Below are 20,001 nucleotides of genomic sequence, written 5' to 3' on the forward strand. Positions count from 1 at the left end.
CCATTTCTATACGACAGTATACCGGGGGTTCTGGTTTTCTTACGCAAGAAAAAGAAATAAAGTATGTCCAGATTAGAAAGGAGGAAGTAAAACTATCTGGATTTGGAGATGATATCATCTCATACATAGAAAGTCTTAAAAATCTACAATAAAACTATTTGAGCTAATAGTCTGACAAAGAAGCAAGACACAAGATTAATATACAAAAATTAGTGTATTTCCACACATTAGCAATGAACGATCTGAAGATGAAGTTAAGAAAAAAATTACATTTATAACAACATCAAACCAAGAAAATACTGAAGAACTGAACAAATAAGTATAAAACTGGACTCAGAAAACTATGAAACGTTTTTGAAAGGAATTAAAGACCTAAATATTTTGAAAGACATCCTGATCCATGGATCAGAAGACTTATTTTTGTTAACCTAATATTCCCCAAATTTACCTACAGATTATATCTAATCCTATATAAATCATAGCTGGCATTTTTGCAGAAATTAACAAACTGATCCTCAAACTCATTAAGAAAATGCAAGGAAAGCAGAACAGTCCAAACAATCTTGAAAAAGAACCAACTCAAAACCTATTACAAAGCTTTAATAATCAAGACAGCATAAATGATGACACAGAAGTCAACAGAATAGCAACTTCAGAAATAGACCCTTCTATTTATGTTGAATTGACTTTTTACAAGATTGTCAAGGCAATCAAATATGGGAAAGAATGGTCTTTTCAACAAACAGTAATGGAATAACTAACTGGATATCCACACCCAAAAGGATGTGGTTGGACCCCTATCTTATATACAAAAATTAACTTAAAAGAGATCATAGATCTAAACACAAAAGCTAAAAGTACAGAACTGTTAGAACAAATTAGAGGATTACATCTTTATGATCTTAGTTTGGGCAATAGTTTCTTAGATATGACACCAAAGCACTAGCCACAAAAGAAAAAACTGTATTGGATATCATCAAAATTAAAACCTTCATGCATTGAAGAACATTACACAGAAAGTAAAAGAAAAAACACCAAATGGGAGAAAATGTATGCAAATCATGTATCTGGTAAGGGTCTAGCATGCAGAATATATAAAGAGCTCTTAAAACTCAAGAACAAAAACACGAACAACCAACTAAACAAAGAAGGATAGGAGTAGGCATTTTTCCACATTCTCTCAAAGATATACAATGGCCCACAAGTACATGAAAGGAACACTCAACATAATTTAGTCATAAGGAAAATGTAAATCAAAACCATGGGAACCCCCACTAGGATGCTTAAAATCAATCAATCAATCAATCAATCATAAGTGTTAATGAGGAAGGATGTAGAAAAACTGGAACCCTCATAAATTGCTAGAGAAATTGTAAAATGGTGCAGCTTTGGAAAACAGTCTGGCAGTTAAGTAGTCAAAACAGAATTACCATATGACCCAGCAATTCCACTCTAGATATAAGAAATGAAATCACATGTCTACTCACAGCAGCACTTTTCATAATAGCCGAAAGATGGAAACAAGCCTAATATCATAAACTGGTAAGTAGATAAATAAAAAGTGGTATATCCATACGAAGGAACATTATTCAGGCATAGAAAGGAACAAAGCGCTGATTCATCCTTTAACAGGGATGAAACTTGAAAACATTATGCTAAGTGAAAGAAACCAGACACAAAAGGCCACATATTGTATGATTCTATTTATATGAAATGTCCAGAATAGGCAAATTCCTAGAATCAGAAAACAGATTAGTAGTTTATAAGGACAAGAGGAAAGGAGAGTAATTATTAATGAGTATGGGGTTCCTTTTTGAGGTGATAAAAATGTTCTGATTTAGACAGTGATGATAGTTGCACAACCTTGTGAATATACTAAAAAACACTGAATTGCATACTTTCAAAGGGCAAATTTTATGTTATGTGAATATATCTCGATTTTTAAAAAAATGAGCTAGAACCTGTAGTTTTCACCATAGAACTAAAGGGGTTTATAAAATCATCTCATTTCTCACATTTTATGAAGAAACAGACACAACGGTGCAAAGTAGATTATCCATGGTTCTAAAGTTTAACAAGAGATGTGAACAGTATACAAGATATTTCTACCTAAATTCTCAGAACATGTAAACAAATAAACCCACTTTGATAACAAACCCACATTTATTTACAAGGGACTATATACCCTTTAAGATATTATATAAAAATCAATGCCCTGAAATTCCAGCATCTCTTTTAAAGCTCCAAAACTTGATTCTTAACCATTAATAAATATTTTATTAAAGGCACAACAGCGATTTCACTGGTATTTCCTAAAGCACTTTTTTTAAAAAACGTTTATTTATTTTTGAGAGACAGAGAGAGACCGAGTATGAGGTGGGGAGGGGCAGAGAGAGAGGGAGACCCAAAATCCAAAGCAAGCTCCGGGCTCCGAGGTGTCAACACAGAGCCCAATGTGGGGCTCGAACCCACGAACTGTGAGCTCATGACCTGAGCTGAAGTTGAATGCTTAACCGAGCCACCCAGGCACCCCTAAAGCACTTTGAATAGTTAAAAATTTGCTCAGTTATCATCCACAGTTTTAATATATTTTGGAGATTTCATTCAACATTAGTTTGGGGTCTGTATCTCCTCTCTTGAAATGTGGCCAGAATTGTGGCTGCTTTCAACCAACAGAAAAGGAACCAGTGAACTGATTAAAATTGTTATGTCACTTAATTTGGAATGATGTGTTATACACCAATAAATGGAAAAGCACATGTGATTTTTATAATAACGTAACAAGCAACTCTTATACCCTGATGATTCCTCTTTTCATAGTGCTCTGAAGTCATATATGTACCTCCCCCAAAAAGAAAGCAGGTATGAAAATACATGGGTAAACATGTATTTTTTTAAAAGACAAGAAAATCATACAGTTTTCAAAATACCAAAAAATATAACCTAATATTCTGGTATGTTATAGAATTAAAAATATTACCAAAAGATATCATGGAGGTAGGTACATTTATCAGCTTGGGCTTCCAAAAATTGTGTAGGTCTCAAAGTTTGGATACAATTTCAGACCATTTTTCCTGAATGGTTTATCGTAAAGCATTCTGATTTCCCAGGTTGTTTTCACTAAAGGATAGCTTTGGCCTTATTGGTAACTGGTAATCTCCTATACTGATTTAAAGGTGTTATGACATCTTACCATTTAAGTAACAGACAAATTCTGTCTGTGTCTATGCATACAGTGTGATCTCAAGGAAGAATGACAACTTTCTTTGCCTTATTTATGTCTTACTTGATTTATCTGGATGGTTTTAAGGATTAAATGAGAGAAGACATGAAAAGTCCTAGGCACGGTGTTAGGCACAAAAGGGACATAACACCTCTGAAACCCAAATTTAGGACTAAACACTATGGCTTAGTAGTTGCAGAAAAGAATCACATACTGATAGTAATTGTATGGAATTCTAAGTCATATTTTGCAACTTTTAGTAGACCATTTTAAAAGTTCAGCATATTATGAAACACATCAATTTATGCTACAGTAATATTTCAGTAACAGAGAAGGCACATTTTTTGAGAGAGGAGGGAGAGAGAAGCAGAGAGGGAGGAAGAGAATCTTAAGCAGGCTCCATGCCAGCATGCCAGCGAGATCATGACCTGAACTGCAATCAAGAGTCGGATGCTTAACCAACTGCACCACCCAGGTGCCCCAGAGAAGGTAATTTTTAATATTTACCTTGATCAAATATTTTTCCCATCTGTCTGCCGTAACAGATTTGCCAATCTTCCTCATCAACTTCAAATGGAGCTCCACCAATTCTTTTGGTACTTAAAAGAAAGAAAAAATACTGTTAGCTCACAAAATAAAACATTTATAAACATTTAAGATAAAAAAAGAACTTTCCCCTTCTCTGAATACTTTTTTCAAAATAGATGATGTTGACTTTAACTATCTTTTAGACCTCTGAATCAGAAAAGACTAAACTAGGGCAAGAAATAACTGAAAACCACTCTCTTAAAGATGAGCAGGAATATTCACATTTTCTTTCAAAGCATTATCAAGTAAGAATGAACTCGAATGCAAACTGTGGATTTTTGAGTGATAATGATAGGTCAATGTAGGTTCATTAATTATAACAAATGTACTTCTGTGGTGCCAGGGGATATGGATAGTGGAGGTCGTGTGTTGAGAAAGAGTATATACGTGAACTCTCTTTGTGCTTTGTGCTCTTTGAACTTTGTGCTCTATTTTTCTGTGAATCTAAAACTGCTCTAAAAAATAAAGCCAATTAAAAAAAATATATCATCAAGTAAAAGCCCTTAACCATACAACCACAATTTCTACTAGTGTTTGTTTCTCATAACATGTATTTGTATACTTTACTGACATTACAGACCAAGACACAGATTCACAGAATTAGAAAAGAATCAAGGAATATAAATTCCAAGTTGGATATGGATATGGATATCTCAGAAACAGTCCAATGGCTTTCAACCTATTTCACAAAACTATTCTTTCAATCTATACCTTCTCTATGGGCTAAAGTCCTCTACATCATCCCTCCGGATCTTCACTTGACAACTTTCGGGACAGAACACTGACTTATCTTCCAAAGTTCTAGTTATTAGAAAGCCTTATACAAAGTCAAAATCTGCCTTCCTACACCTGGTTCTTACTCTTATTCTCTAGTTTCAAAGACAATATTTTCAATTCCTCTTCACCTAGAACCTTCAAATATTTGAAGACTGTTTTACCTTCCCTCAGGTTTTCTCTTCTAACTGTAAACAGCCAGAGTTCCTCCATATATCCCTTGGGTATGACGTGATTATGTTGTTTAATTATATCTGTTAGACGGAAGGGAAATAAAAGGACACACATACACAGCCATCAAATTTGGCATTTTCCAAATACCACTAAGAAACAGGAGGTATACTCTCTAAAATGTTTCCATAATCAAATACATTAGAAAAATACTGGATTGGGGTGCCTAGGTGGCTCAGTCGGTTAAGTGTCCAACTCTCGGTTTTGGCTCAGGTCATGATCTCATGGTTCGTGGATTCAAGCCCTGCGTTGGGCTCTGCGCTGACAACGTGGAGCCTGCTTTGGATTACCTCCCTCCCTCTCTCCCTCTCTCAAAATAAATAAATAAACTTAAAAAATTTAAAAAAAAGAGGAAAGAAAAGAAAAATACTGGATCAAAACAAAGGTCTTTTTTTTGTTTTAAGTGCAGGACTTCTTGACAACTTTATTGATGGATCTTGTGTGCACGTGAATATCCAAGGATATAATCTTCAACATCCACCTAATATCCATGGAATTTTGTGTGAAACATACATACAACACTAGCTTATCTTAGGATACAAGTGCTCTTAAGAACAGGGTGGGAAATGATGGACTAATTTTCAGTCATTCTTTTAGACTCTTCACTCTCCACTAAGCTAATTTTAACTTGAAACAACTCTGCAGTATAAAAACACTGACCCATTCAATAAATTTCTGTGGGACCACTATTACTAAACAAGAAAAAATATCCTTAGTGGGCCTACTCATGTGAGTCTTTTTAGGGCGTTAGACAGTGGATCGTGGGTTGGAGGTGGGGTGGTGGTGGTGGAAAGAAGCATAGGACGGGTGGTTACAGACAAGTAGACTATTATTCTAAGTTCAAACCTGAACTTGGGATTGAGGGTGAGGCAGAGAAAAGGGGAGAAAGGACCTTACTTACAGGAGTAACAGCAGATGCAAAAGACTGAAAAAGAAGTGATCATGGAACTGGAGGCATGGAAAAAGGACATCATCATAAAGAGCTTTGTAAGTCCAGGCTAAGAAATTTACATTTAAAAATTTAGACAAGAGAGTGCTTTCTCTGCACTTTAGAAAGCAAGTGAATTGTAGGAAAACAGATTGCTTTTATTTCCTTGCTTGTTTTGGGAGGTGGATGCAAGGCAGAGATAAGATGTAAATTCCAGAAAATATCAACCCAGAAAGATGGGAGTAACGTGAACATAGGTAGAGGTAGTACAGACAGAATTAGGCAGATCTGAGAAATATTTAGGAAACAAATAATACAACTTAGTGATTGACTGCTTGTGCAAAGCTATAGCGAGAGTCAAGAAAACCTGAGGCACCGGCTTGGGTAAGTGAGTAGACTCCAATGACAACACAGTAGGAAGAAAAAGACAAGGGCTCAATTGTCAGCTTAATATAAGGTGATCATGATTTTTCTGGTGAATACTGCATCTCAAATTCCTCATCTGTAAAGGGCAACATTAGCTATTTTACAGTTTTAAAGCTGTAAAATACATAAAGCTAAAACATCTTTATTTTTGTTATGACACTTGTGGAACCAAAGTCTGTTTCAATTTCTCCTTTTCCGCTTTCCCAAACACAACAGTCTTGATGATTCAGCCTTTAGATATCTCAACCCTGTGCCCTATTTCCCCCACTTTCTCTAGGATATTACTGTACCTTCTCACTTCAAAAAAATAACTATGATAGTCTCTTATAACCAATCTTCCAAAAATACTGTTTTCATAACACTTCCCATTCATCGACATCTTTTCTGGCTCCTAAATAACTATATTAAACTCATCCAGATTTCTTACTCTAGCCTCAGAGTCTTAAAGTCAGTCTCACCCTAACTCTTCAATCACTCTCTCACTTTTACACTGAAATCCTTCATTCAAATCAAAACAGGATTCTGGCCTGTTCACTAAGCATACACAGTCCACTACCTATCTGGGCTCTATTCAAGCCTTCTAGTTTACTGTTTTCTCCCACTTGAATTGTATTTATCTTTCTACGTCTTATCAATAAAAGGCCCAAAGTCTCTGTGATAGCCTTTTAATGATTCCAGCAACATGTTTATCCTTGGAATGTCCAAAGTATTCATTCTGCCTGTATCATTTCCTTAGCAGCTGGCTAAAAGCTTTGCATCAGTGCTTTATACATGTCTTCCATTATCATAAAGATACATGAAATCACACACAAAAAAATTGATATAATTAGTACTACTATATTTCTAAAAATCTAAAAGGACAGAAATAAATGTATGCCAAAAAAAAGGATTTCATCCCACTTGGCAACTGTAGACATTATTGATTTAGGCATACAGAAATAAATTTTATATATATATATATATATATATATATATATAAAGAAATAAATTACAGAGTACTTGATTTGCTTATTAGGCCATTGGCTCTTGCACAGCACTGTCCAACAGAAATATAAGATGAGTCACATAATTTCAAATTTTCTAGTAGTTCATTCATAAAAATAAGTCAAAATTAATTTTAATAATATATTTTATTTAATACTACATATCCGAATGTTATTTCAATATATACTCAAGATTTAAAATACCAGGTATTTAAAATTTTTTTCACTTAATATTTTTATTTATTTTTTTAAATTGTGAAGGTGGTCCGGCTTTAGCTAAGGTCATGATCTCATGGTTCATGAGTTCAAGTCCCACATGGGGCTTGCTGCTGCAATGCAAAGCCCACTTCGGATCCTCTGTCCCTCCCCGCCCCCCGCCATTTCTTCCCCTTCCCCCATGCTCTGTCACTCTCAAAAATAAATAAATATTAAAATAAATATATAAAGTGATATAACTGACACATAACATTGTATCAGTTTTTTTTATTTTTTAATGTTTATTTATTTTTAAGAGAGACAGAGAGGGAGAGGGACACACGGAACATGAGTAGGGGAGGGACAGAGAGAGAAAGGGAGACACAGAAACTTTAGCAGGCTCTAGGCTCTGAGCTGTCAGTGCAGAGCCTGACGCAGGGCTCGAATCCACAAACCGTGAGATCATAACCTGGGCTGAAGATGGGTGCTCAACTGACCCAGCCACCCAGGAGCTCCATATTAGTTTCATATGTACAACATAGTGGTTCAGTATTTGTATACCTTGTAAAATGATCACAGTAAATCTAGTTAACATCTATTACCCTTACATGACTGCAAAAAAATTTTGTAAGGAGAATGTTTAAGATTTATTCTCAGCAACTTTCAAACATGCAATACGGTATTACTAACTGTAGTCACCATGCTGCACATTATATTCCCATGATTTATTTATTTTATACCTGGAAGTCTGTACCTTTAGACCCCCCCCTTCATTCAATTTACATCTTATTTTTTGTACTAAGTATTAAAAACATATTGTACATTTTACACTTACAGCACATCTCAGTTCACACTAGCCATATTCAAGTGCTCAAGAGCCATTTATGTCTAGTGGCTACTATAGTGGATCATACAGAGCTAGTATATTTAAAACTAAAATGTATAACCCACAATTTACTTATAACTTACTTACATTTTTGAGATAATTGACAAATTAATTTCAGATATACAACTTAATTGAATACTTGTATATATTACAAAATGATCACCACAGTAAATCTAGTTAACAACTAATTTGTTTATATATTTTGTTTCAAATAGAACTGACAAGCTGGTGATCTTTATGGACATTAGTGGCTCTTAATATTTTGTCAATTGGTAAGAAACAGGCAAAAACTTCAACAGTAAAATTATAATCAACATCGTGGTTAAATTGAAAATATTAAAATTCCCATACTCTGTATTCTCTAAACATGCTATCTATTCAAGAGACCATTCTATGATGAACAGAAATAGTCTATATCTGTCCTTTCCAATACAGAGTCATCTATATGGCTTGATATGTGGCTAATAAAACTGAGGTACTAAACTTTAATTTTAGGTACTAACTTTTAGGTACTAAATTTAGGTACTAACTTTAATTTTAGGTACTAATTTTAGGTACTAACTTTTAATTTTTTAAATTAAATTTAAATATCCACGTGTAGCAAGTGGCTATGATTTTGGACAGTGAAGCTGTAAATTATCAATTATATTTTTAAAACACATGATCGTTTTCTAAAACACACAGTGACAATCTGTAAATTCACTTATTTATCACCTGGAACATTTTCTAAATAGTCTCATTTCCCAAGCATTAAGATAATTATTAACTTCCTTCTCTAAATGTATCTATTAACCAACTTCACGTCATTCTGAAAAATATAGGTTTTGTCACAGCTGAACCTTTCACTAGATAGATATGATACATAACCTTTAACTGACCCATTTCTTTCATAAGGCCTCAGGAGGTGAAAGACTGTGGAGCAGAAGAAAAGGTCAGGGTTGTGCGAATTCAGGAAGGCCCTGCCAAGATGATGTAGGCATGAAGCAGCAGAAAGTGGCAGAATCCCAGACTGCATTACTGATCCAATCACCCAAAGATGTTCTATATTTGGACATTTTTCTCTTTTTTAACATTATTTTTTAATGTTTATTTTTGAGAGACAAAGAAACAGAATGTGAGTGGAGGAGAGGCAGAGAGAGACAGGGAGGGAAAGAGAGGCGGAGAGAGAGAGACAGAATCCAGGCTGTCTCCAGGCTCCAAGCTGTCAGCACAGAGGCTGACGCAGGCTCGAACCCATGAACCGTGAGATCATGACCTGAGTCGAATGCTCAGTCAGATGCTCAACCGAATGAGCCACCCAGGCGCCCCTATATTTGGACATTTTTCTAAGCATCTTTCCAGCACCAAGCCTTAAGAATGCTACTGCTTCTGCAGTCCCAGTCTTACTACTTATAATTTTGCTTTCTAAATAGTCAAAATTCACAGCAACTCATAATAACTACATGATAGAATTCTTCTCATTTCTCAATAAAGTTTTACTTAAACTTCTTCTATGTTTTTTTTTTTTTTAGTTTATTTTGAGAGAGAGCACACGAGTGCATGCAGAAGCAGGGAAGGGGCAGAGAGAGAATCCCAAGCAGGCTCCACACTGTCAGCACAGAGCCTGACACAGCACTAGATCCCATGAACCATGAAATCATGACCTGAGCAGAAATCAAGAGTTGGACGCTGCCTGACTGAGCCACCCAGACACCCCTAAACTTCCTCTATGCTTGTAAGCAAAGATACATTTACAGTCCCCAAATAGTTGATTTCATATAGGTTACTGATCAAAGAACACTGATTTCAGATATGATGATTAAAAGATAACCTAACAATAAACTTTTACTTATTGCTCAGTTTTTTCCAAACTCTGTTGAGGGAGCACACATTAGCAAATTCATTAGCAATAATGAGACTATTCCCACAGACCACTTGATCCTTGAAATAACTATTATGCATTTATATACCTTATCTTCAAATAATTCATTTAATCAATCATCCTAAAATTTTCTGAAAAGCAGAGGAACAGTTCAGACAATGAACTGTAATTTAGGCCACTCTCCAAAAAGCCACAGTTCAGAGAAGCCAAGTAAGTATAATATAAATCACTAAGCTCAGCTTATTACCACAGTGGAAAAAAATAAATCCAAGAAGACCTAGTATGCAGGCAGATAAACCAACGGGTATCTGCTGCTCCACTTTAGGTTTGTTTCATTTAGAATCATACTGCTGTTCTCCTACAGGTAGAGAAACCAAACATGGTTCAGATTATTTAAGAACCCAAACTATGAAAATGTCTCCGCTACAAAGAAAGTAATCAGGGGTGCCTGGGTGGCTCAGTCGGTTGAGCGTCCAACTTCAGCTCAGGTCATGATCTCACACTCCGTGAGTTCGAGCCCCGCATTGGGCTCTGTGCTGACAGCTCAGAGCCTGGAGCTTGCTTCAGATTCTGCGTCTCCCCCTCTCTCTGCCCCTCCCCTGCTCATGCTCTGTCTCTCTCTGTCTCAAAAATAAATAAAAACATTAAAAAAAATTAAAAAAAAAAAAAAAGAAAGAAAGTAATCAGTGTACTGGAAGTAATCAGCATGGTTGGAGGTTGTGATAACCAGCAATTCAGCACTCCTTCCCAAAGGAGAAGGTAGATATTTCTTATGGAGAGGAAAGACCTCTTTCTGGGTAAAATGATGTGAGCCACACTCACATTAGTCGGTCTTTAAGGGGCTTCCTTTTCCTTACACGTAAGGAACAACGTCCTGGCAGAGGGAATCTGAGATACTAGAGACCATGGCTTCCAGTACCATATGCCTTCACCTCTAATCAGATGATTTTATTTCCCTTCTCTCTTTTCTCTCTGCTTAATAATCACAGAGGACTTGAAGGGTGGAGAATAGGAGTGAAAGACCCTAAATAAATTTGAAAAGAAATAGTAATGTGACAGTATTTAAGGGAGAGGAGGACCTTTCCCCCAACAAACTCCAACAGTGAAAAATTCAAAGACTAGTACGCCCTTCGCCTAGACGCATCAATTGCTAACATTTTAGGGAAACATTTTATAAACGGTAAAACCGTTAATAAAGATGAGACCTTAAAGAAGCAGCCAACCAAGCCAAGGTAGAGAAGAGAATGCTAGCCACAAGGAAATGCCTATACAGAAGTCCTGAGGCCGCCAAAAGCTTCTAGTGTGGCTGGTGAAGAAGTAAGCAGGAGCCAAATCCTATAAAGCCTTGGGTGCCATGGAAAGAGTTGAGATTTTATTGTAAGTGTTATAAGAACTTGAGAGAGAAATTTAGGAAAGATTCACGATCCAAGTTTTTAAAAGATCATTCTGTATCTAGGATCTGCTTCAAAATAATCTAGGAAGCTGGCGGGGGTGGGGCGGGGGGGGTAGTAGATGGAGTTACAGATGAAACAAAATCACAACATTGTACCAAAGTGGGGGGGGGGTGATGGGTACATGGAAGTTCATTATACAACTTTCTACTTTCGTATCTTTCACATTTTCCATAATTTAAAAAGGTAAAGGAGATGTGGAGGTCACTTTGGTTGCTCTGTGAGGAATGAATGAGAGGGAAGCAAATACTACTAATTAGGAGGCTACTGCCACACTTCAGCAAGAGATGATGATGGCCCAGGATAAGGCTGCAGCAGCATAGATGCAGAGAAGTGCCCTCAAGGAAAAGTGCAAAATGTAGAAAGTTTCTAACAAGCACCTTCACCAATCTTGATCAGGAAGTACCTACTATATACTTGTCTTCAATGTGATCCCAAATAATTTGTTCATTTTTAAATTAAAACAAAAATTTTTTTTAACGTTTATTCATTTTTTGAGACACAGAACAAGACAGAGGGTGAGTGGGGAAGGGACAGAGAGAGGGAGACACAGAATCTGAAGAAAGCTCCAGGCTCTGAACTGACAGCACAGAGCCCAATGCGGGGCTCGAACTCACAGACTGCGAGATCATGACCTGAGCCGAGTCAGACACCCAACTGACTGAGCCACCCAGGCACCCCATAATTAATTTGTTCATTTTTAAAAGCAGAAACCACTTTTTGTTTAACCATACTAAGTCAGAAAAGGAACACATACACACATTTAATAATAAATCAAATAAATTTATTTGTATCATGTCTTATTTCTGATACTCTTCATCATTTCAAATGTCCATGTTTCACTTAAAAGCCTATACTTAATATTTCAACTAATACTTAAAAGTTCTATTATGTATGTATTATGAAAAGCATTAGACACAGTCAGGAGAAAGAGGTGCAAACTTCAATTTCCTTGTCCATATAAAGTTGATCTAAAGTCCTCCAGCTCTATTGTTTAATGCCTATGTCCAGGTATTGAGGGAGGTATTAATTGCCTAATAATAACACAACAGTCAATCATGGGATCTTAGAATTTTTCAACTGAAAGCAATGATCTAATTCACACTATCTAACAGACTAGAAAATTTAGTTAACAAAGATATGATGTGAATTGCCTACCACCAAGCAGAGGCCAGGCAAGAGCCCAAACCTTCCAAGCCCAGTACTCTAATGTTTCTTAAAGTATTAAATGAATAGAGAAACAGTTCAGAAGACGAATCAAGCCACCCCTTCTGCACAGCTCCATTTAAATCCATTTAAAGTATACAAATTAATGGGTTTTCTTTTATTACATAATTAACTTTTTAAATTGTGGTACAATACAAATAACATAAAATTAACATTTTAACCATTTTTAAGTGTACACCTCAGTGGCATTAACTAGACTCACAACACAGTGCCACCACCACTATTTTCCAATCCATCTTACAGGTAAAATTTTAAAATAGTCACTCCACTTCCAAATTGCTTTCTGGAAACTTATAACTATAAAAACAAAATCCACAATAGTATATGTTCTCAGTGAGAGTAATATTAATATCATATAGTCTTAATTATCGTTAAGTCTCACTTTGTAATTATCTACCATCTATCTCTTCTTCCTACTCTCTCCCATCCTCAGATGTAAGCTCCATGAAGACAAGGGCCAGATCCAACTGCCTTTTTCATCACCGTATTCTCAGTACCAAGCACAGTTCCTGATTCACTCAAGGACTTGATGAACTGGAACAGAGGCAAGAAAATAAAGGAGAAGGAAAACAACAGGGAGAGAAGGAAGAAAGTAAAACAGTTCTGCTGCTGCTAGAGAAAAAGAGAGTTGCTACAGGTGTCAAAGAGAAATTATGTGAACTAACAGTAGGCAGGAAAGTGATGAGGAAGTGGATAAAAAACACGGCAAAAGTGGCTTTGGGTTCACTGTGTGAGCCATCAGGCGATATCACCAATTCAAGACAACTTATTTGCAGTTTATGTTTATCCCTTTCTCTCCCTTTTGAGGGGAGAAATGGAAGAGGTGAATGCTCCCATGGGAATCTGTATATAGGAGCAAATAATGAAGTCTGTGTGTTTAAGTAAATACCTATATAAGGGCACCTGACTGGCTCAATTGGTAGACTGATCCCTGGAGTTGTGAGTTCAAGCACATTGGGTGCAGAGATTACTTAAAAAAAAAAGAAAAAGAAAAAGAAAAGAAAAGAAAAGAAAAGGCCTCCATTTCTTTGTGAAATGTATAGTCTATTCCTTGCTAACAAGTGACCAGTTTATACTTTTCCTTCAATCAACATTCATTTAACAAACAGAGATAGCTAGATGAGTAACATACTATGTCATCTTAGTGTCTTGAAATCTTGGCATTAGACACAGACAAGAAATGGGTAAGACTGTAATATCTATAGTTATTTCAATGAACAAGAAAATGCATATCAAAACACTATTATAAACCCTAAAACAATACAAACCAAAGTTACTGTTATTCACCACCAGACGGTGTTCACGTCTTATTAAAAGCAAAACAATGACACCTTATTTGGGGGCCAGCCAGCTGACTGCTAAAAATGATTATTAAGTAAACCAGGGTATCTGAATAAAATGTTGGTGATTTTTAAGTAAATGCAATTAAAACATCAGCAAAACAAGAGTAATAAAAAATTAGATTCTGCCTGAAGACTTCTAAAGGAACTGATTTGTTCATGTGCACATTTGATAACTCTACAATATAAGGGGGAAAAAAACAGTCCATGTGTTTCTTGTTGTCTTTTACTAGTTATTTAACTACTCACATGACCTGGAACTTCTTTAACTTCAGATAGAGATATTTCTATTTAGCAAAATGGTACCACTGAACATTTTAGAAGAAAACAACACCAAATCAAGGTGTTCAATGTCACTAATTGTCAGGGAAATGGAAATCAAAACCACAATGAGCTATCACCTCACACCTGTCAGAATGACCAAAATCAAAAACACAAAAAATAACAAGTATTGTTGAGGATGTGGAGAAAAAGGAACCCTCCATACACTGTTGGTGGGAATCCAAACTAGTGTAGCCACTGTGGAAAATAGGATGGAGGTGTCTCAAAAATTAAAAATAGCATTACCATATGATACAGTAATTCCACTACTGGGTATTTACACAAACAAAACAAAACAAAACAAAAAAACTCACCTAATTTGAAAAGATACATGTACCCTTATGTTTATTGCAGCATTATTTACAATAGCCAGAAATGGGAGCAGCCCAGGTGTCCATCCATAGATGAATGGATAAAGATGTGGTACATATGCAATGGAACATTAGCCATAAAAGGATCAAATCTTGCCATTTGCAAGAACGTGGCTGGACCTAGAGGGTATTATGCGAAGTAAAATATGTCCATCAAAGACAAATACCATATGATTTCATTCGTATGTGGAATTCAAGAGACAAAACAAACAAACAAAAAGACAAATAGGAAACAGACTCTTTAATATAGAGAACTGGTTGTTGCCAGAAGAGAGGTGGGGGGGGATGGGTCAAATAGGTGAAGAGGATCAACGGTATGTTTATTGTGGTGAGTACCAAGTAACATAAAGAATTGCTGAATCACTATATTATATATCGGAAACTAATATAATACTGTATGTTAATTATACTTGAATTTAAAAAAAGGAAAAAGCATACACACATACAAAAAAAAACCCTTTATTAAGAAATGTTGAAACAAATCCCAAAATAGAGACTAGCATAATAAAACCCATGAACTCATCACACAACTTCAGTGATAATCAACGTATGACCAAGAGACTTTTTCCCCCTCCAATATGTCATTTTAAACCAAATTCCAGGTATCATTTCATCCACAAATATTGCACTATGTATCTCTAAGGGATATAAACTCTTTAAAAATAACCAGAATACCATCATTACTACCTAAATATTAATAGTTCCTTAATGTCATAGAATTTCCATCAAATAATTTTTAAATATTTTGGGGTGCCTGGCTGGCTCAGTCGGTACAGGCATGTGACTCTTGATCTCAGAGTCATGAGTTTGAGCCCCACGTTGGGTGTAGGGATTACTTTAAAAAAAAATTCTTCAAAAATCCAAATTTTTAAATATTTCAAATTAACCAAGAAATGAAATTACATTGTACTGTTACCTCTGCAGCAGATGCTGGAGGCACCTCACCTTTACCCTCATAGCAATTAGGACTCCAGTGCAGGCTAACCTGCAACCATGTGCAAGGCCTTTCTGACTACAGGGCAAGGCAGTTAACCCTTCCTGAGAGCAGCCCTGAATCAGGGCTGGGATAAACCTGACATATGATCTAACCTATCTGTTTCCTGGCAGTGCTTCCCAAATAAACTATGTGCGCACACATTTTTGTCTCAGAGTTTGCTTGTTGGGAAATCTAACATAAGACAACCTCTTAGATTTGAATGAAAGCTATGGACATCCTAAGAAAAATGTAAACATAAAAATTTCTGCAAATACATTCAACAAGTTTACAGAGAACCCAAAAGGCATAGACATATACCAGTTTAAAGAACCCTTCCTCCCAAAGGTTCAAGATAGCTGAGATCTTAATTATGTTTTTGCAAGTGTTGAATGAGATTGTTCAGTTATGCTGAAAAACTAACATCCCCTCCCCTTATTCTACACTGTTGGCAAAGAAACATCATTATCTCAATACTTAGTTCTTCTGTACAGAAAATCTAATCTAAATGAAAATAAACAACTGTTGGCTTAAGGTTCTACTCATTTTAAAGAAAAACAAATGTTCAGAGGAGTGGTTTACTAAAACTGGGTCCCGTGAAAAAGCCACTAGAAGTTAAGTTTACAAGTATATTCACTTACATATGAACCTCAATGGATTTTTTTAAACTACTGCCGGCCTCAAAGAACAAGATTAAGAGTAAGGAACTTGTGGAGATTTTTTTTGAAAAAGTCCCCTCCCGACTAACACACACTGCTACTACCATTCTGGGGGAAAAAAAAAAAAGGAGAAAAAAAAAAAAGTCTGTGAACTCAGTCTCTTTCTTACCTGTCCCATTTGCTCCAAACTCACCATAATCTGACTTCTATTAGTTAAACTAAATGGATGCTTTGGTTTTTGTCTTAATTTGGCAACATGTGACACTGGTGACCAGATCTTCCTTCTTGAAACCTGGCTATCCTGTGACACTACTTTTCTGATTTCTCCTCTTATTTCTTTGCCTCCTTTTAAAGTCCTTTGCAGACCCTACACTTCTGCCCTCTCCTTGAAAGGTGATCCCTCAGGAAATCACTCTTTTACCTTATCAGGATTAAGTGCCCCTGATGGGTATTCCAAAATGATTCTACTTATGCATTACATTGTATCATAAATGCCTATTTGATCAACTCTATCCCATGTTAAACAAGACTGAATCTTCAGCACCTGGGACAGTGCCCACCACATACCACACATTCAATAAAGACTTGTTAAATGAATGGATTGATTTGGATTTAAAAAAACAACAAAAGAAAACAACTTTGGGGTGCCTGGGTGGCTCAGTCGGTTAAGCGACTTCAGTTCAGGTCATGATCTCGCGGCTCATAAGTTCAAGCCCGCTATCGGGCTCAGTGCTGACAGCAAGGAGCCTGGAGCCTGCTTCAGATTCTGTCTCCCTCCCTCTCTGCCCCTCCCCCGCTTGTGCTTGGTCTCTGTCTCTCAAAAATAAACATTAAAAAATTAAAAAATATAAAATTTTTCAAAAACATGAAACTCTCCTAACCCTAGTACCTGACTGACTAGCAAATGAATAAATAAATAAATAATAAAAAATGTTTCTTAATGAACCAGATATAAAACAGATAACAAATTTCTAAAATTGTGAAGGTACACATGTAAAATGGAATATACATTTTGGCATTGTGCACTTATGCCACCCAATCAACAACTTTACCCATGCTACCAGTTTACAACTGGCCAACCATGAACTGGTTTTTATGAGTAAGCTTCCTAACATGACAAGAGAACAGACTAAGATAAGCAAAATATAAAACAGAAGAGAATGACTAAATGGTTCCCTTGTAACCCCATTCCAGTCAGTCACCCCACTCCCAGACAAAGGCAACCACTGGTCTGCCTTCTTTCACTATAACTTTGTCTTTCCTAGAGCTTCATATAAATGGAATTATACTGTATGCACTTATTGTATCTTTATGCTTTATAATCTAGATTATATTATGTATTTTTCAGCTCTGTTACTGGGTGAAAACAGTCAGAATTATTGTATCTTCCTGAGAAATTAGCCCTGTTAGTGTTACAAAATATCCCTTTTTATTACTGCTCATGTTCCTTGTTCTGATGTCTCCATTTTCTGGTATTAGTATAGCTATTCCAGTTTTCTTATGATTAGCTTTGCACAATATACCATTTTCTATCCTTTCATTTCAAACTATATATTTAAAGTGGATTTTCATAGCATATAGTTGGGCTTGCTTTTTTACCCACGCAGACAATCTCTTTAATTTCAATTAATTTTAACTCAAATACCACAGCTGGCTAGTGGTGACCAGATGAGAGACAGAAGGTTTAGGTCAAGCAAGGTCTAGCAAACTAAGGCTCACAAGGCAAATGCATCTTGTCACCTGTTTTTGTACAGCCCACAAACTAAGAATGATTTAACTTTTTTAAGAGTTGGTGGGAAAAAAGAAAAAGACAAACAGTATTTTGTGGGGCACCTGGCTAGCTCAGTTGGTAGAGCGCACAACTCTTGATCTCGGGGTTGGCAGTTGGAGCCCCAGCTGGGTGTAGAGATTACTTAAAAATCATTTTTAGGGGTGGGACGCCTGGGTGGCTCAGTTGGTTGAGTGTCCGACTGCGGCTCAGGTCATGATCTCACAGTTCGTGAGTTAGCCCCACATCGGGCTCTGTGCTGACAGCTCGAAGCCTGGAGCCTGCTTCGGATTCTGTGCCTCCCTCTCTCTCTGGCCCTCCCCCACTCATGTTCTGTCTGTGTCTCGCTCAAAAATAAATAAACATTAAAAAAAATTACAAAAGAAAGAAAAAAATCTTTTTTAGGGGAGCCTGGATGCTTCAGTCGGTTAGGTGTCCCACTTTGGCTCAGGTCATGATCTCATGACTCATAAGTTCGAGCTCCATGTTGGGCTCTCTGCTAACAGCTCAGAGCCTGGAACCTACTTCAGATTCTCTCTCTCTGCCCCTTCTGCCACTTGCACTCTCTCTCTCTCAAATATAAACATTAAAAAAACTTTTTTAAAAAATAGTATTTTAAACACATTGCAATTACATGAAATTCAAATTTCAGGATCTACTGTTTTACTGGAACACAGCCACACTTACTCATTTATGTAATGTCTATAACTACTTTCAGGCTATATTGGCAGAAATGAACAGTTTCAACAGATACTTTATTTTGACCACAAAGGTCAAATGGCTTTGACCACAAAGCCTAATATTTTTTAATATCCAACTCTTTACAGAAAAAGCTTGCCAAACATTGATTAAAACCACTTATATTAATACAATTACTGATATAATTGGATTTAAATCTACAATCTTGCCATTTGTTTACTATATATCTTAACATTTCTTTGCTCCTTCCATCTTTTACTGTCTTCTTTCATGTAAACGTACCTTAAAAATAAATTAAAGTGAACATAATTTAGCATTTTATTTAATATCCACTATTGGCTAATTAGGCATACTTCTTCATTTTAATATTTGGTGTTTGCTCGAGGTTTTATAATATGCACCTTTAACTCAACACAGTGTAACATCAAACAATGTTCTCTCACTTCATATAAAATGTGGACACTTTTTATCCTTCTAATACCATACTCCAATTTCCCTACATTTTCCTTCTACATATGTTGTAAAACTTACATTATGATTTTTGTTTTAAGCAGTGAGTTATCCTTTTTAAAGATTTAAAATTAGGTAAAATGGTGGGGCACGTGGGTGGCTCAGTCGGTTGGGCAGCTGACTTCGGCTCAGGTCATGATCTCCAGGTTCGTGAGTTCAAGCCCCATGTCGGGCTCTGTGCTGACAGCTCAGAGTCTGGAGCATGCTTCAGATTCTGGGTCTCCCTCTCTCTCTGCCCCTCCCCCACTGGCACTCTGTCTCTCTCTGTCTCAAAGGTAAATAAACATTAAAAAAAATGTTTTAATTAGGGGAAATGTTTTTTTTTGTTTTGTTTTTTAAGTAGGCTTTACACCCAGCATAGAGCCCAACATGGGGCCTGAACCCACAACTCTGAGACCAACACCTGAAGTGAGATCAAGAGTGGGACACTCAACCGACAGAGCCACCCAGGCACCCCAGGAAAATTTATTTTATATTTACTCACATATTTATCATTTCTTGCAGTCGTCATCTCTTTATGTAGATCCAACCTCTCATTTGATCTGTTTTCTTCCCATCTGCAGTTACTTGTGAACTGTATGTCAAGT

General features: G+C 36.4%; 1 protein-coding gene across 3 annotated transcripts in view; it reads right to left on the reverse strand.

The window, feature by feature from the left end:
* The window catches only part of RSF1 (remodeling and spacing factor 1), a 160,114-nt gene that overhangs the window by 113,799 nt on the left and 26,314 nt on the right, over positions 1 to 20,001 (reverse strand). For 2 of the 3 annotated variants that reach the window (XM_027039859.2, XM_015078860.3), the window contains exon 2: positions 3,731 to 3,822. In XM_027039859.2, the coding sequence (XP_026895660.1) occupies positions 3,731 to 3,822 (92 nt within the window). Of the gene's footprint in view, positions 1 to 3,730; positions 3,823 to 4,749; positions 7,062 to 20,001 lie in introns of those variants that run through there. The other variant, XM_053203735.1, reaches the window with a different exon arrangement.

This window comes from Acinonyx jubatus, chromosome D1 (genome assembly GCF_027475565.1).
Source record: "Acinonyx jubatus isolate Ajub_Pintada_27869175 chromosome D1, VMU_Ajub_asm_v1.0, whole genome shotgun sequence".
NCBI classification, from domain to species: domain Eukaryota; kingdom Metazoa; phylum Chordata; class Mammalia; order Carnivora; family Felidae; genus Acinonyx; species Acinonyx jubatus.